This window comes from Procambarus clarkii, chromosome 76 (assembly GCF_040958095.1).
Source record: "Procambarus clarkii isolate CNS0578487 chromosome 76, FALCON_Pclarkii_2.0, whole genome shotgun sequence".
NCBI lineage: Eukaryota > Metazoa > Arthropoda > Malacostraca > Decapoda > Cambaridae > Procambarus > Procambarus clarkii.
The window spans coordinates 20,301,000-20,318,873 of NC_091225.1; the positions used below are offsets into that span (position 1 = coordinate 20,301,000).

At 48.8% G+C, this 17,874-nt stretch overlaps 1 protein-coding gene across 1 annotated transcript; it reads right to left on the minus strand.

Annotated features, from left to right (window-relative positions):
- Positions 1-1,056: 1,056 nt before the first annotated feature.
- LOC138357212 (variable charge X-linked protein 3B-like) lies at positions 1,057-2,913 on the minus strand. The gene is made up of 2 exons (XM_069313868.1): positions 2,688-2,913; positions 1,057-1,301 (listed from the first exon to the last, which is right to left on the minus strand). Exons 1-2 carry the CDS (start codon positions 2,911-2,913, stop codon positions 1,057-1,059), a joined length of 471 nt encoding a protein of 156 aa, XP_069169969.1.
- Between the last annotated feature and the right edge of the window lie 14,961 nt (positions 2,914-17,874).

The following is a 17,874-nucleotide window of genomic DNA, read 5'->3' on the forward strand; positions in this document are numbered from 1 at the left end:
CCAAAGAGCCAGAGCTCAACGCCCGCAAGCACAACTAGGAGAGTGCACACACACACACACACACACACACACACACACACACACACACACACACACACACACACACACACACACACACAAAAGCACGTACCCGCAACCAGGCTTTTTAAGACCCACACGAAGTCATTCACATCCACACGCCCAGAAACCCACACATTCACACAAGCACACACACACACACACGTTTAATTAACTCATGTTACCTCTCCTCCCTCCCTTATCCTTATCATTCCTCTCCCCTCTGTTAACCAGTCTCTTACTTCCCACCCTCTCCCCCTTCCCTCTCCCCCTTCCCTCTCCCCCTTCCCTCTCCCCCTTCCCTCTCCCAACCAACCAGCAAGAGAACAAAATATTATAGATTTTCGCCAGAGCCCATCCTATCACTTGGGCATCTATTCCACTTTCCCACAGCAGTCCTCTGATGGATTACTTGAGAGAGAGAGAGAGAGAGAGAGAGAGAGAGAGAGAGAGAGAGAGAGAGAGAGAGAGAGAGAGAGAGAGAGAGAGAGAGAGAGAGACAGAGAGAGATGAGGAAGGAATACACCCACCCAGAACACCAGGGAAGAACATGTGGATGATGTACACATAGAACACCCATGTGGCAGGACAAACCACATATGCACCCACATGGCAACATGGTATACAAGAGAAGTCAAATAGATAGAGTACGCATTAAAAAAAACTAAAAAAAAAAAAAAACACTGATGAAGGAGAAAACACACACTATATATATATATATATATATATATATATATATATATATATATATATATATATAACCTGTTATAGATCCATGGACAAGCACGCACACGCGCACACACAAATGTAGATATATATATATATATATATATATATATATATATATATATATATATATATATATATATAAGGATTGATGGGGTTGCAAATGCTTACCACAACAGCCCAGGGGATCTTGGACCGTTACTAGGAAATAGCTGACCAAAAAAAAGAAGATTGCTAATAACGGGAGTCTTCAATGAGTCAGTCTTCAATGAGTCAGTCTTCAATGAGTGAGTCTTCAATGAGTGAGTCTTCTATGAGTGAGTCTTCAATGAGTGAGTCTTCAATGAGTGAGTCTTCAATGAGTGAGTCTTCAATGAGTGAGTCTTCAATGAGTGAGTCTTCAATGAGTGAGTCTTCAATGAGTGAGTCTTCAATGAGTGAGTCTTCAATGAGTGAGTCTTCAATGAGTGAGTCTTCAATGAGTGAGTCTTCAATGAGTGAGTCTTCAATGAGTGAGTCTTCAATGAGTCAGTCTTCAATGAGTGAGTCTTCAATGAGTGAGTCTTCAATGAGTGAGTCTTCAATGAGTGAGTCTTCAATGAGTCAGTCTTCAATGAGTGAGTCTTCAATGAGTGAGTCTTCAATGAGTGAGTCTTCAATGAGTGAGTCTTCAATGAGTGAGTCTTCAATGAGTGAGTCTTCAATGAGTGAGTCTTCAATGAGTGAGTCTTCAATGAGTGAGTCTTCAATGAGTCAGTCTTCTATGAGTCAGTCTTCAATGAATCAGTCTTCAATGAATCAGTCTTCAATGAATGAGTCTTCAATGAGTGAGTCTTTAATGAGTGAGTCTTCAATGAGTCAGTCTTCAATGAGTCAGTCTTCAATGAATGAGTCTTCAATGAGTGAGTCTTCAATGAGTGAGTCTTTAATGAGTGAGTCTTCAATGAGTGAGTCTGCAGCGAGTGAGTCTTCAATGAGTGAGTCTTCAATGAGTGAGTCTTCAATGAGTGAGTCTTCAATGAGTCTTCAATGAGTGAGTCTTCAATGAGTGAGTCTTCAATGAGTGAGTCTTCAATGAGTGAGTCTTCAATGAGTCAGTCTTCTATGAGTCAGTCTTCAATGAATCAGTCTTCAATGAATCAGTCTTCAATGAATGAGTCTTCAATGAGTGAGTCTTTAATGAGTGAGTCTTCAATGAGTCAGTCTTCAATGAGTCAGTCTTCAATGAATGAGTCTTCAATGAGTGAGTCTTCAATGAGTGAGTCTTTAATGAGTGAGTCTTCAATGAGTGAGTCTTCAGCGAGTGAGTCTTCAATGAGTGAGTCTTCAATGAGTGAGTCTTCAATGAGTGAGTCTTCAATGAGTGAGTCTTCAATGAGTGAGTCTTCAATGAGTCAGTCTTCAATGAGTCAGTCTTCAATGAGTCAGTCTTCAATGAGTCAGTCTTCAATGAGTGAGTCTTCAATGAGCGAGTCTTCAATGAGTGAGTCTTCAATGAGTCAGTCTTCAATGAGTGAGTCTTCAATGAGTCAGTCTTCAATGAATCAGTCTTCAATGAGTCAGTCTTCAATGAATCAGTCTTCAATTAATCAGTCTTCAATGAGCGAGTCTTCAGCGAGTGAGTCTTCAATGAGCGAGTCTTCAATGAGCGAGTCTTCAGCGAGTGAGTCTTCAGCGAGTGAGTCTTCTATGAGTGAGTCTTTAATGAGTGAGTCTTCAATGAGTGAGTCTTCAATGAGTGAGTCTTTAATGAGTCAGTCTTCAAAAAGTGAGTCTTCAATGAGTCAGATTCCCACTTATCGCCCTCTCTCTCATCTCTCCCCTTTCTCTCCCTTCTCTACTGTCACCCCCCCCCTCTCTCCCTTTAAACATACCCCTTTCCCTCTAATTCCATCTCTTTAAACATCTCCATATCTCCTTATCTCCTTCCATCTCTTTAAACATCTCCATATCTCCTTCCATCTCTTTAAACATCTCCATATCTCCTTCCATCTCTTTAAACATCTCCATATCTCCTTCCATCTCTTTAAACATCTCCATATCTCCTTCCATCTCTTTAAACATCTCCATATCTCCTTCCATCTCTTTAAACATCTCCATATCTCCTTCCATCTCTTTAAACATCTCCATATTTCCTTATCTCCTTCCATCTCTTTAAACATCTCCATATCTCCTTATCTCCTTCCATCTCTTTAAACATCTCCATATCTCCTTATCTCCTTCCATCTCTTTAAACATCTCCATATCTCCTTCCATCTCTTTAAACATCTCCATATTTCCTTATCTCCTTCCATCTCTTTAAACATCTCCATTTCTCCTTATCTCCTTCCATCTCTTTAAACATCTTCATATCTCCTTATCTCCTTCCATCTCTTTAAACATCTCCTTATCTCCTTATCTCCATCTTTCTCCTTCCTTCTCTCCCTTTCTCTGACTCTGTCTTTCTCTGTTTATGTGTTGCTGTTGTCTTTGTTATCTGTTTATGTTTCTCTGTCTCTCTGGTTGCTGTTATCTTGAGGTTATCTTGAGATGATTTCGGCGCTTAGCGTCTCCGCGGCCCGGTCCTCGACCAGGGCTCCTTTTTGCTACACCCCCCCCCCCCCAGGAAGCAGCCCGTAGCAGCTGTCTAACTCCCAGGTAACAGGATAGAAACTTTTTGCCCATTTGTCTCCGATTCCACCGGGAGATTGAACCCGGAACCTCAGGACTACGAATCCGAACCGCTGTCCACTCAGCTATCAGGCTCAGCTGACTGCACGGCACTGTTGAAATCCTTGTGTGTGGGTTTCTCCCAACTTGTGAAGATAATTGGCTCGTGATGTACTCATTGTTCATGAGGTTAGAGGTTGCTACTGATGAGATGTTGGATGTTTTGGGCCACTGCGATGTTGTGTATGTGTTCAGATTTGTTCATTCATGGGGGGGGGGTCGAGGGAGTATTGTGATGGAATTTTGTTTGTTAAGGGTTTTATTCGGTCTGTTTTGTGGGTCTCCTGTGGAATGAATTCGACTTTCTCGTGAACCTTAAACACTATACCAGCAGTAAGACTCACTCATCCAGTTGCTTCCCTACCCCTCTCTCTCTCTCTCTCTCTCTCACCCATTCATTCCCCCTCTCTCACCATCCCTAATCCTCCCACCCCCCTTACCAAACCCCCACCTATCTCACCCCTCACTCCCCCCCGCACCCTCATACCTCCCTCCCCACCTCATCCCTCACACACTCACGACCACAGGTGTGGACGTAACACCTGGTACACATAAATATACACACAGGGTGAAAATAATGGTGAAGGGGGAGGGGGGGGAGGATTACCTTTATACCATTAGGTTCGCGTGACCATTTAGACACAACCCCAGTTTCAGAGCAGCTCTGGGCCATTACAATCACTCCTTCGCTCGTAAATACGGATATTATTGCGTTTCTCGGGGCAATTAGGTCAAACAGAGGGCTTGTAACTGCCAGTTAGGCCACGTATAAATCGTATGCCTATAAATAAATGGGTACAAGATGACACGTTTGCCTGCGAGGGGAGATTCAGGTACTAACTGGTTCGAGTAGGACTCTGAACGTTGGGGAAATGGGCCTATAGCGTGATCAGTATGATATATTGATCAATGACCCCCCCATCGTTTGGTCCTGGGGGGGGCTCGTTCCCCCCCTCTCCAACCACGATCCCTAACCGCAATCGTTACCGGCAACCAGTCCTCTTAACCAGTACGTCTCATTCTGTACGATATGGTTCCCCTCGTACAAATTACAAAGTACTTTAAAAAAAAAATAACTGCTTACAGGAATTTACGTTTTCTATGCTATATTAGGTTAGGTTAGGTTAGGTTAGGTTAGGAAGGTTAGGTTAGGAAGGTTAGGTTAAGTTAGTTTAGGTTAGGTTAGGTTAGGTTAGGTTAGGAAGGTTAGGTTAGGTTAGATTAGGTTAGGTTAGGTTAGGAAGGTTAGGTTAGGTTAGGTTAGATTAGGTTAGGTTAGGTTAGGAAGCTTCAATTCGGAAGTTTCTGAACCCCCTACTCTTCTAGAAGAGTATAGTGGCCTCTTCCAGAAATGGGTTTCATGCCTATCCCCATCCCAGCAGTAGGCCTTACATGGTTTCATCCCCATTTCATTGGTAGGAAAACCAAGTTTCGATTCCCCATTCTGTTGGTATAGATCCCGTCAAGATTTAGCTCCATACTGTGCTATACATATTAAATTTTTTAATTTTGCCCTGAGGGGCGAGTTTATTGGGCAGCGTCACTCATCCTGTGAATGGACACACCGCCATAGTGACAGTATTGGGCAGCGCCACTCATCCTGTGAGTGTACACACCGCCATAGTGACAGTATTGGGCAGCGTCACTCATCCTGTGAGTGGACACACCGCCATAGTGACAGTATTGGGCAGCGTCACTCATCCTGTGAGTGAACACACCGCCATAGTGACAGTATTGGGCAGTGCCACTCATCTTGTGAGTGGACACACCGCCATAGTGACAGTATTGGGCAGCGCCACTCATCCTGTGAGTGGACACACCGCTATAGTGACAGTATTGGGCAGCGCCACTCATCCTGTGAGTGGACACACCGCCATAGTGACAGTATTGGGCAGCGTCACTCATCCTGTGAGTGGACACACCGCCATAGTGACAGTATTGGGCAGCGTCACTCATCCTGTGAGTGGACACACCGCCATAGTGACAGTATTGGGCAGCGCCACTCATCCTGTGAGTGGACACACCGCCATAGTGACAGTATTGGGCAGCGCCACTCATCCTGTGAGTGGACACACCGCCATAGTGACAGTATTGGACAGCGCCACTCATCCTGTGAGTGGACACACCGCCATAGTGACAGTATTGGGCAGCGTCACTCATCCTGTGAGTGGACACACCGCCATAGTGACAGTATTGGGCAGCGTCACTCATCCTGTGAGTGGACACACTGTCATAGTGACAGTATTGGGCAGCGCCACTCATCCTGTGAGTGGACACACCGCCATAGTGACAGTATTGGGCAGCACCACTCATCCTGTGAGTGAACACACCGCCATAGTGACAGTATTGGGCAGCGTCACTCATCCTGTGAGTGGACACACTGTCATAGTGACAGTATTGGGCAGCGTCACTCATCCTGTGAGTGGACACACTGTCATAGCAGCATGTACAACACTCCCCAGTAGGAAGAAAACCCGCTGGTTTATTCATCCTGCTTCACAAATCTTTTCACTTTTAAGATTAATATGTTTTAGGGAGCCCCTAATCCTAATCCCGGATGGGCTCCGGGATTAGGGGCTCCAGAAACGACATTAATCCACATTACTTAAAAATTTTCGGTCTTCTTCTCAGATTTAATCCAAATCTGTGATGTAGAGATTATATTTAAAAACATATTTTTTTTGTGATTTATCGTGGAACAACCCCATTGAAGATAACGGTAGTTATCTATACCTTGTTGCTGATTGCAAAGAGGCCCCCATAACAGTTCTAGCTACACCACTGGTAACTCGTAATCAGGGGCCTCGTAGCCTGGTGGATAGCGCGCAGGACTCGTATTTCTGTGGCGCGGGTTCGATTCCCGCACGAGGCAGAAACAAATGGGCAAAGTTTCTTTCACCCTGAATGCCCCTCGGGCCCTTTCTGGGCCTGTACCCGGGCCCCTTCTGGGCCTGTACCCGGGCCCCTTCTGGGCCTGTACCCGGGCCCTTTCTGGGCCTGTACCTAGGCCCCTTCTGGGCCTGTACCCGGGCCCCTTCTGGGCCTGTACCCGGGCCCCTTCTGGGCCTGTACTTGGGCCCCTTCTGGGCCTGTACCCGGGCCCTTTCTGGGCCTGTACCCGGGCCCTTTCTGGGCCTGTACCCGGGCCCTTTCTGGGCCTGTACCCGGGCCCCTTCTGGGCCTGTACCCGGGCCCCTTCTGGGCCTGTACCCGGGCCCTTTCTGGGCCTGTACCCGGGCCCTTTCTGTGCCTGTACCCGGGCCCCTTCTGGGCCTGTACTCGGGCCCCTTCTGGGCCTGTACTCGGGCCCCTTCTGGGCCTGTACCCGGGTCCCTTCTGGGCCTGTACCCGGGCCCTTTCTGGGCCTGTACCCGGGCCCTTTCTGGGCCTGTACCCGGGCCCTTTCTGGGCCTGTACCCGGGCCCTTTCTGGGCCTGTACCCGGGCCATTTCTGGGCCTGTACCCGGGCCCCTTCTGGGCCTGTACCCGGGCCCCTTCTGGGCCTGTACCCGGGCCCCTTCTGGGCCTGTACCCGGGCCCCTTCTGGGCCTGTACCCGGGCCCCTTCTGGGCCTGTACCCGGGCCCCTTCTGGGCCTGTACCCGGGCCCCTTCTGGGCCTGTACCCGGGCCCCTTCTGGGCCTGTACCCGGGCCCTTTCTGGGCCTGTACCCGGGCCCTTTCTGGGCCTGTACCCGGGCCATTTCCGGGCCTGTACCCGGGCCCTTTCCGGGCCTGTACCCGGGCCCTTTCCGGGCCTGTTCCCGGGCCCTTTCCGGGCCTGTACCCGGGCCCTTTCTGGGCCTGTACCCGGGCCCCTTCTGGGCCTGTACCCGGGCCCTTTCTGGGCCTGTACCTGGGCCCCTTCTGGGCCTGTACCCGGGCCCTTTCTGGGCCTGTACCCGGGCCCTTTCTGGGCCTGTATCCGGGCCCCTTCTGGGCCTGTACCCGGGCCCCTTCTGGGCCTGTACCCGGGCCCTTTCTGGGCCTGTACCCGGGCCCTTTCTGGGCCTGTACCCGGGCCCTTTCTGGGCCTGTACCCGGGCCCTTTCTGGGCCTGTACCCGGGCCCCTTCTGGGCCTGTACCCGGGCCCCTTCTGGGCCTGTACCTGGGCCCTTTCTGGGCCTGTACCCGGGCCCCTTCTGGGCCTGTACTCGGGCCCTTTCTGGGCCTGTACCTGGGCCCTTTCTGGGCCTGTACCCGGGCCCCTTCCGGGCCTGTACCCGGGCCCTTTCTGGGCCTGTACCCGGGCCCTTTCTGGGCCTGTACCCGGGCCCCTTCCGGGCCTGTACCCGGGCCCCTTCTGGGCCTGTACCCAGGCCCCTTCTGGGCCTGTACCCGGGCCCTTTCTGGGCCTGTACCCGGGCCCTTTCGGGGCCTGTACCCGGGCCCTTTCTGGGCCTGTACCCGGGCCCTTTCTAGGCCTGTACCCGGGTCCCTTCTGGGCCTGTACCCGGGCCCTTTCTGGGCCTGTACCCGGGCCCTTTCTGGGCCTGTACCCGGGCCCCTTCTGGGCCTGTACTCGGGCCCTTTCTGGGCCTGTACCCGGGCCCTTTCTGGGCCTGTACCCGGGCCCTTTCTGGGCCTGTACCCGGGCCCCTTCTGGGCCTGTACCCGGGCCCCTTCTGGGCCTGTACCCGGGCCCTTTCTGGGCCTGTACCCGGGCCCCTTCTGGGCCTGTACCCGGGCCCTTTCTGGGCCTGTACCCGGGCCTCTTCTGGGCCTGTACCCGGGCCCCTTCTGGGCCTGTACCCGGGCCCTTTCTGGGCCTGTACCTGGGCCCTTTCTGGGCCTGTACCCGGGCCCCTTCTGGGCCTGTACTCGGGCCCTTTCTGGGCCTGTACTCGGGCCCTTTCTGGGCCTGTACCAGCTGTTACCTAGCAGTAAAAAGGTACCTGGGAGTTAGTCAGCTGTCACGGGCTGCTTCCTGGGGGTGGAGGCCTGGTCGAGGACCGGGCCGCGGGGACACTAAAAGCCCCGAAATCATCTCAAGATAACCTCAAGATAACCACTATATACTCTGAGTATACTCCAGTATATCCACTGACTATAGTCCTGGAATATATCCAGAGTCAGAGTATCCTTGCTGGGTGGTCAGTATACTCTTGAGGTTATCTTGAGATGATTTCGGGGCTTTAGTGTCCCCGCGGCCCGGTCCTCGACCAGGCCTCCACCCCCAGGAAGCAGCCCATGACAGCTGACTAACACCCAGGTACCTATTTTACTACTAGGTAACAGGGGCATAGGGTGAAAGAAACTTTGCTCATTGTTTCTCGCCGGCGCCTGGGATCGAACCCAGGACCACAGGATCACAAGTTCAGTGTGCTGTCCGCTCGGCCGACCGGCTCCCCGGAGAGAGAGAGAGAGAGAGAGAGAGAGAGAGAGAGAGAGAGAGAGAGAGAGAGAGAGAGAGAGAGAGAGAGAGAGAGAGAGAGAGAGAGGTAAACACACAACCGCCCAATCCTCACACCTCAAGAACCTTAAAGATTAAAGCTTGATACATGACTCCACGAGTCAAGATATGGAAGCTGAACCCCCAGGAGTGAGTTAGGGTACGTGCCTAGGGTGAGTTAGGGGTGCTCTGGGGGGTGCCAAGGGTGAGTTAGGGGTAGTCTGGGGGTGTGGCACCATGCCAGAGAATCTGGGTCAGTCCCCGGGTGAAAGAGTAATTAACGAGCCAATTAGAGATGAACTGGCAGATCATTAGGTTCCTCACCGCACTGGTACACCCCATTAACAATGTATCACACATTTCTGATTTTCTAGCCGCGGGGGAAATGTTCCATGACTCACGTCCCCGGGTAGGAAGGCCTGACTCACTTCACTCAACTTTGAAGGGTGACTGGTGCATGGTAGGGGACTGCCATAAGTAGGTCGGTGTATACTTCTATTCCTACCCCTAATGAAGTCTTCTAAAATGGTAGCTTATATCCAGTGTTTTTGTCAGCTATCGGGTATAATTACATTCAAAAAGCATGTTTACATTCTACTCTCTCTCTATTGACCAGTACTTTTCACACAATCTTTAGGAGCAAACTAGGGCACCATGTGGGATTTCTTCCAAGGCTAAGGGTCCCCTTTCTTCAGCCAGAGGTGGTACTCCCTTCCTAATAATGTATATTAGGAAGGGAGTATAATAATAATGATGCATAATAATGCCCGAAACGCTTTGCGTAATAGTGGCTTTAGGCATTGTATGTACTAGCTCTATCTATAAGTCCACCAATCTTTGTAAAAATTTCTTGGATGTATGTACCTTACCTAAATAAACATTTATTTATTTATTTATTTATTTATTTATATATATTTCAATAAATATATATGATACAGCTTGGAAATTTGCAGGACGCGATTTCCGTGAACATGAACTTTATTATTAAACACAAACATGTCAGCAATGTCATAGAGGCGAAGGAAAGGGGGTGATGACGTGGGTAAATAAAACCCAAGACGTTAGAGCAGCATCTAAGAAATAAAAGTCTTGAAGTTGCTACAAAACTGTGAGGAAACTTTTTGACAACGATTAACACATTTTAAGGATTTGTTGGCAGTTTTCAGACGTGTATTGACATACGTTTCTCTTATTCTCTGCTCTCCTCTTGTGGGAGTCTTTCTTGGATCCACTAATTCTCTCTCTCTCTCTCTCTCTCTCTCTCTCTCTCTCTCTCTCTCTCTCTCTCTCTCTCTCTCTCTCTCTCTCTCTCTCTCTCTCAGCCTTTGTTCCTTGCGAGAGACGACCTCAAAGGCCAACAAAACTGGCGGGTCATGAATATGAGGCAAAAAGGCATATGAATGGCTCAGTAGTGTGAGATGGAGAGAGAGAGAGAGAGAGAGAGAGAGAGAGAGAGAGAGAGAGAGAGAGAGAGAGAGAGAGAGAGAGAGAGAGAGAGAGAGAGAGAGAGAGAGACAGAGAGAGAGACAGAGAGAGAGAGAGAGAGAGAGAGAGACAGAGAGAGAGAGAAGAGAGCTGAGACAGAAGGATATGAGAGATATCAAGGTCGGGTGAACAAAACAGAGATAAACAAAATGAGAATATAAGGATAAGGGGACAAAATTGGAGAATAGAGAGAGAGAAGTAGTAATACACGAGAAGTTAAAACATCACAGACCGTTCAAGTTGAATAATTACGATAAACTAAGCACTATATAGTCTTCTGCAGGAGCTAGATAAGCAGATGAGTATAGAACAGCACAAGGCTCTCTACCAACCCTCCACTTCCACCACCTTACTCTGCCGGTTGTGAAGAACTGGCATGTGGCGCCATGCTGGACTGAGAAGCAATGTGGACCTTCAACAGTGAACAACACGTCATTAGCCAGGCCTTAACCAGGCTCCATCCTCATCTACATCTACTGTTGCTACTGCTGCTGCTACTGTTGCTGCTGCTGTTGCTGCTGCTGCTACTGCTGCTGGTACTGTTGCTGCTACTGCTGCTGTTACTGCTACTGTTGCTGGTACTGTTGTTACTGCTACTGTTGCTGCTACTGTTGTTACTGCTGCTGCTACTGTTGATGCTACTGTTGCTGCTGCTGCTGCTGCTGGTACTGTTGCTGCTACTGTTGCTGCTACTGCTGCTGCTACTGTTGCTGCTGCTGCTGGTACTGTTGCTGCTGGTACTGTTGCTGCTACTGTTGCTGCTACTGCTGCTGTTGCTGCTACTGTTGCTGCTGTTGCTGCTGTTGCTGCTACTGTTGTTACTGCTACTGTTGCTGCTACTGTTGTTACTGCTACTGTTGCTGCTACTGTTGTTACTGCTGCTGCTACTGTTGCTGCTACTGTTGCTGCTGCTACTGTTGCTGCTACTGTCGCTGTTGCTGCTACTGTTGCTGCTACTGTCGCTGTTGCTGCTACTGTTGCTGCTACTGTTGCTGCTGCTACTGTTGCTGCTACTGTTGCTGCTGCTACTGTTGCTGCTACTGTTGCTGCTACTGTTGCTGGCATCACCCACTTGCCTTGCTTCCTCTTATTTCGTCTTATATTAATAGGAACAGTAGCAATACGAATATTATTGCTATTACACCGGTTATCACGCCTGATAACACCCGTTATCACGCCTGATAACACCCGTTATCACGCCTGATAACACCCGTTATCACGCCTGATAACGGCACTGCTTCTTTCATAGCAGTTTTCAGTTTGTGGGCGTGGAAATGTGGGCGTGGAAATGTGAGCGTGGAAATGTGGGCGTGAGGAGTGTTGGCCTAAAGGGTGTGGGCGTGGGTGTAGGAGTGTGGGTGTGTGTAAATATTGCATGTGTGTAGTCACGTGTGTGTGTGGGCGTAGAGACCACAGTCCTGTGGGCGTATAGGATTATACTTGGGTGGGATTTAGAGTGTGTGTGTGTGGGCGTGTGAGTGCAGGAGTGTGGGCGTGAGTGTGTGGCCGCCCACACACCCTCACCCCAGTTTCAAAAAGCAGACACCTTGTGTGGGGAGCTGAGACATACATAACATTATGGATTCATAATGGCTTCTACCTTCAACTCTATTTTTGAATTCCCACAGGAAAATTTTAATATATGAATTTTTAATGAATTTTATGTGGTGGTGGATGGGAAACGTGAATACAAAACTTAAGGTATTTGATACACCAGGTTGGCTTAGAACAATGTGCAAACTTCAGAAGAAAATTTCGGAGATTTAGAGATTTAGATTCGGAGAAAATGAGGTAAAATCAAAGTCAAATTCAAAATCACTTTCACCAACTCGTCTTAGGCTATTCATCAATACAGCGGCCGACCCCCCCAAAGAACACCGTTATTCCACAAAGATCATTGATGAATTGATGATTCGTCTATTTTGACGCAATGAGTATTCAAACCCCGAGTCTTTTCTTAAATATAAATTGATTATTATACATCATAAATTCATGAATAAGTAAGTGTGAGTTAAGTGTATGAGTTAAGTGTATGAGTTCTGGTGATAATTATTCATATTTGAAGAACTTGGGTGAAGAGTTTGAAGAGGAGCGATTCGAACAGAGGAAGTTAGCGAAGCACTGTTCGATATATTTTTCGAACATCAGTTGTGAGTCGTGTGCAAAGTGTGCTTCAGTTATGAACAGGTGGTTTGGTGGCTGGATTAACGAGCCTTTGGACTTTGTTCATAAGGACGTCCTACTTGCATCGTTGGTTTGGAGAGTGGACGAAACGGCCCAATCAGTTCATTCTAACGGCCGACCCTTCAGTTAGCAAGTTGTGAAAGGGGTTGAGCTCTGGCTCTTTCGGCCCGCCTTTCAACTGTCAACCAACTGATTTCTTTTCTCACACACACACACACACACACACACACACACACACACACACACACACACACACACACACACACACACACACACACACACACAGGAACTGCCCGTAGCAGCTGTCTAACTCCCAGGTATACCTATTTACTGCTAGATAACAGGGGCATCAGAGTAAAAAAAATTCGGCCCATTTGTTTCCGCCTCCGCCGGGGAGGCGGAACCCGGAATCTTTGGACTACGAATCCCGAGCGCTGTCCACTCAGCCGTCAGGCCCCCTATGGTCATAAAAATTAACTATATTTAACTAAAATTCTAACAGAAGCAAACTCCTTAAAAACATTCACTCTGTTCTGTATTATCTGAGTTTCCAGGTGTGGGCCTCCAGGTGTGGGTCTCCAGGTGTGGGCCTCCAAGTGTGGGCCTCCAGGTGTGGGCCTCCAAGTGTGGGCCTCCAGGTGTGGGCCTCCAGGTTTGGGCCTCCAGGTGTGGGCCTCCAGGTGTGGGCCTCCGGGTTTGGGCTCCAGGTGTGGGCCTCCAGGTGTGGGTGTATAGGTACTCAGGTCCTGGATTATGGTAATCCCCCAACAGCTCGACAACAAAACACTGAGGGGGAACATATAATAGGCATCTTCAAAGACGTAGCAATTCTTTAATCGAGAGGGGAGAGCATTCTCCCCCTCCATCCCTTCCTCCCTCTTCCACGCCCCTTCCCCTCTCCTTCCCTCTATCTTTTCCCCTTCTTCTTCTTCTTTGAGGGCAACATTCCCGAGGGGATTCCTTGGCGTCTAATTACTTCCATGTTATTTCTTCTCCTGTCGAAGCAGACGCCATTTTTTGGAGGGATGGAGACGGATTAGTGAGTAGGGAGAGAGGGAGGGAAGGAGGAGTGGTGGTGAGGGGAGAGAGTGGGGGCGCTGGTGGAGGGGAAAGAATGCAGTGGTGGTGCTTCATTCACCATTCTCCAACCAGTGGTGGTGCTTCATTCACCATTCTCCAACCAGTGGTGGTGCTTCATTCACCATTCTCCAACCAGTGGTGGTGCTTCATTCACCATTCTCCAACCAGTGGTGGTGCTTCATTCACCATTCTCCAACCAGTGGTGGAGAAAGAACACAGTGCTGGAGAGTAATTTTCTGTACTTTATTTCTCTGGTAAGCTTCAAAACTCGACACTGTCGTATCTACTTCCCTCCACTTGTGTAAAGGAGAAATTGTACAAATGTTTATCTCTCAGAATGTTCGGTGAAATGTTTATAGTTTGTTGACCAGACCACACACTAGAAATTGAAGGGACGACGACGTTTCGGTCCGTCCTGGACCATTCTCAAGTCGATTGTGATGAGGACAGGTAGGGACAGGCATTAAATAGGCAAGATATTTATACTTCAACATACATACCAACATACTTCAGCCACGTTATTGTGACTCATCGCCTGTTTATAGTTTGTGATGTGTGTCTATGTATGTATAGTATAGGGGAGCTGGTTGGCCGAGCGGACAGCACGCGGGACTTGTGATCCTGTGGTCCTGGGTTCAATCCCAGGCGCCGGCGAGAAACTATGGGCAGAGTGTCTTTCACCCTATGCCCCTGTTACCTAGCAGTAAAATAGGTACCTGGGTGTTAGTCAGCTGTCACAGGCGGCTTCCTGGTGGTGGAGGCCTGGTCGAGGACCGGGCCGCGGGGACACTAAAAGCCCCGAAATCATCTCAAGATAACCTCTCAAGATGTATTAACTCGATGTACTGAACGGGGTGAGAATAGCTTGAGCTACCTCATCCCTTTCCCTGGAAACACAAACATAAACTGTTCCTATTTTCCGCTTGTTACAACTTGTAATAAAGTTGTTACATCTTGGCTTAACGTGTTTATGACGTATTAGAACGTTGTTACAACTTGCTGTATTGGTTGTTATAACTGGTTAGGAGGTGTTAAAACTTGTTCGAACGTTGTACCAACGTCGTAGTTTCGGTGTGTGTTTGGCGGGTTGTGTAATCTACCTCAATAAACTGATTTCAATTTCAATTTCACTTGTAAGATGATGAATATATTCTTAAATACCAGAGAGTGATGTAGTTGCAAAGCTTTAGTAAGCATATCATACCATCTGGTCTGCAATCATAGATAACTGGACATCGCAGCACAGTGATAACAGAAGCCCAGTGTTGGGAGACTCCTGACCTACCCTATAACACGATATCTGCCCGATATTATTGCCCAAACGCTACTACACTCTCTTTGTGCTCTCCTTCCATAAATTTATCAGTTATAAACAGATTTTAACTACTAATAAACTTGCTTTCTACCTTTTTTATAGTTAGAGCTAACTATAACCCTGGAAACACAAACCGAAACTGTCTCTATTTTCCGCTTGTTACAACTTGTAATAAAGTTGTTACATCTTGGCTTAACGTGTTTATGACGTATTAGAACGTTGTTACAACTTGCTATATTGGTTGTTATAACTGGTTAGGTGGTGTTAAAACTTGCTCGAACGTTGTACCAACGTCGTAGTTTCGGTGTGTGTTTGGCGGGAGCTGTTTCTTCTGCAAGATACGGGTTCTTGAAGTAAGGTTCAAAATACAGTTTTTTACCAATAAAGGTTCGGATAGATAGGCATAGTTCGATTTCATGTTCGATAGTGCGGCTTAAACGGCTCTGTTTTTATCAACATGTTGGATAATGCCTCTGTTAGACGACATCCATTCAAGGAGATTCTGAAACTGTCTATATCCCACCAAACACACACCGAAACTACGACGTTGGTACAACGTTCGAACAAGTTTTAACCCCTCCTAACCAGTTATAACAACCAATACAGCAAGTTGTAACAACGTTCTAATACGTCATAAACACGTTAAGCCAAGATGTAACAACTTTATTACAAGTTGTAACAAGCGGAAAATAGAAACAGTTTATGTTTGAGTTTCCAGGGATGCAACCCGTTCTCGCACTTTCGTATAGTCAATATTGACTTATTAAATACGTGCATATGTGACATACTAAACATACTAGTTTACCTATTATAGGTATAGGTATACAACCCGTTCTCGCACTTTCTTATAGTCAATATTGACTTATTAAATACGTGCATATGTGACATACTAATTTATTGTGAATATTTTTGCAACGTACCACACCTAACCTAACCTAACACTCACACCTTGCAATATTCCTCCTCCCCCCCCTACATGCCCAGCAACACACCCCTTCCCCCCCCTACATGCCTAGCAACACACCCCTCCCTCCCCCCCTACATGCCCAGCAACACACCCCTCCCTCCCCCCCCTACATGCCCAGCAACACACCCCTCCCTCCCCCCCTACATGCCCAGCAACACACCCCTCCCCCCCCCCTACATTCCCAGCAACACACCCCTCCCTCCCCCCCTACATGCCCAGCAACACACCCCTCCCCCCCCCTACATGCCCAGCAACACACCCCTCCCTCCCCCCCTACATGCCCAGCAACACACCCCTCCCTCCCCCCTACATGCCCAGCAACACACCCCTCCCTCCCCCCCTACATGCCCAGCAACACACCCCTCCCTCCCCCCTACATGCCCAGCAACACACCCCTCCCTCCCCCCCTACATGCCCAGCAACACACCCCTCCCTCCCCCCCTACATGCCCAGCAACACACCCCTCCCCCCCCCCCTACATGCCCAGCAACACACCCCTCCCCCCCCCTACATGCCCAGCAACACACCCCTCCCTCCCCCCCCTACATGCCCAGCAACACACCCCTCCCTCCCCCCCCTACATGCCCAGCAACACACCCCTCCTCCCCCCCCCCTACATGCCCAGCAACACACCCCTCCCTCCCCCCCTACATGCCCAGCAACACACCCCTCCTCCCCCCCTACATGCCCAGCAACACACCCCTCCCTCCCCCCCTACATGCCCAGCAACACACCCCTCCCTCCCCCACTACATGCCCAGCAACACACCCCTCCCTCCCCCCCCCCCCCCCACACTATTAATCACTAAGGGAGAAAGTTGCACTCTTTACATGCCAATATTTGCAACATCATACCTCAGATTAAGTGGCCCCATCACCCTGCAATGAACTATATCCTTAAGGCTCTTTACACAACAGCTAACGACAGCCGAGCACTCCTGTTGCAGCGTGCACTGTTCACTGCTGTTGCAACAGCAGTGTGATATTGTGACGTAAAAGAGGATCGGCACAAGAGGGGAGAGGTTGGTTGGTCTGCTCTCCAATAGAGGGGAGGTTGGAGTGCTCTACAACAAAGGGGAGCCATGTCTGCTGTACAAGGGAGGGAGAGCCATGTCTGTTGAACAACAGAGGAAAGCAATGTCTGCTGTACAACAGAGGGGAACAAAGTCTGCTGTACAACAGAGGGGGAGCCATGTCTGCTGTACAACAGAGGGGGAGCCATGTCTGCTGTACAACAGAAGGGAGCAATGTCTGCTGTACAACAGAGGGGAGCAATGTCTGCTGTACAAGGGAGGGGAGCCATGTCTGCTGTACAACAGAGGGGAAGCAATGCCTGCTGTATAACAGAGGGGGAACCATATCTGCTTTACAACAGAGAGGGAACCATGTCTGCTTTACAATAAGGGAGCAATGAGAGAGAGAGAGAGAGAGAGAGAGAGAGAGAGAGAGAGAGAGAGAGAGAGAGAGAGAGAGAGAGAGAGAGAGAGAGAGAGAGAGAGAGAGAGAGAGCAGAGAGCAGAGAGCAGAGAGCCAATTCCAGCAAAACATGTTATATAATATCCCCTACCAACCAGTTTCTTAATCAATCGACATTCCTTCCCAAACTCTCCAGACATTTATTTCCCCCCTTTCACTAAACTTAAGACACCTGCCATACAAGCAACACAAAAGGCTCAAGAACACTCACTATATATTCTTTATCAGCACAAACAAAATCACAATCACCAGAAGCCATTTATTGCAACTTTTTTCACAACCAATTTTTATTTACAAAGATTAATCTTGTGAGCGTCGACTCCCTGCTGCTCCTAGAGATGGTGATCGGGTTTTTTATGCCCCTGGGTTTAAGAATGTTGAGATACAGTCGCCGTGCTGTCTGTCTGTCTGTCTGTCTGTCTGTCTGTCTGTCTGTCTGTCTGTCTGTCTGTCTGTCTGTCTGACTGACTGTCTGACGCTCTGTC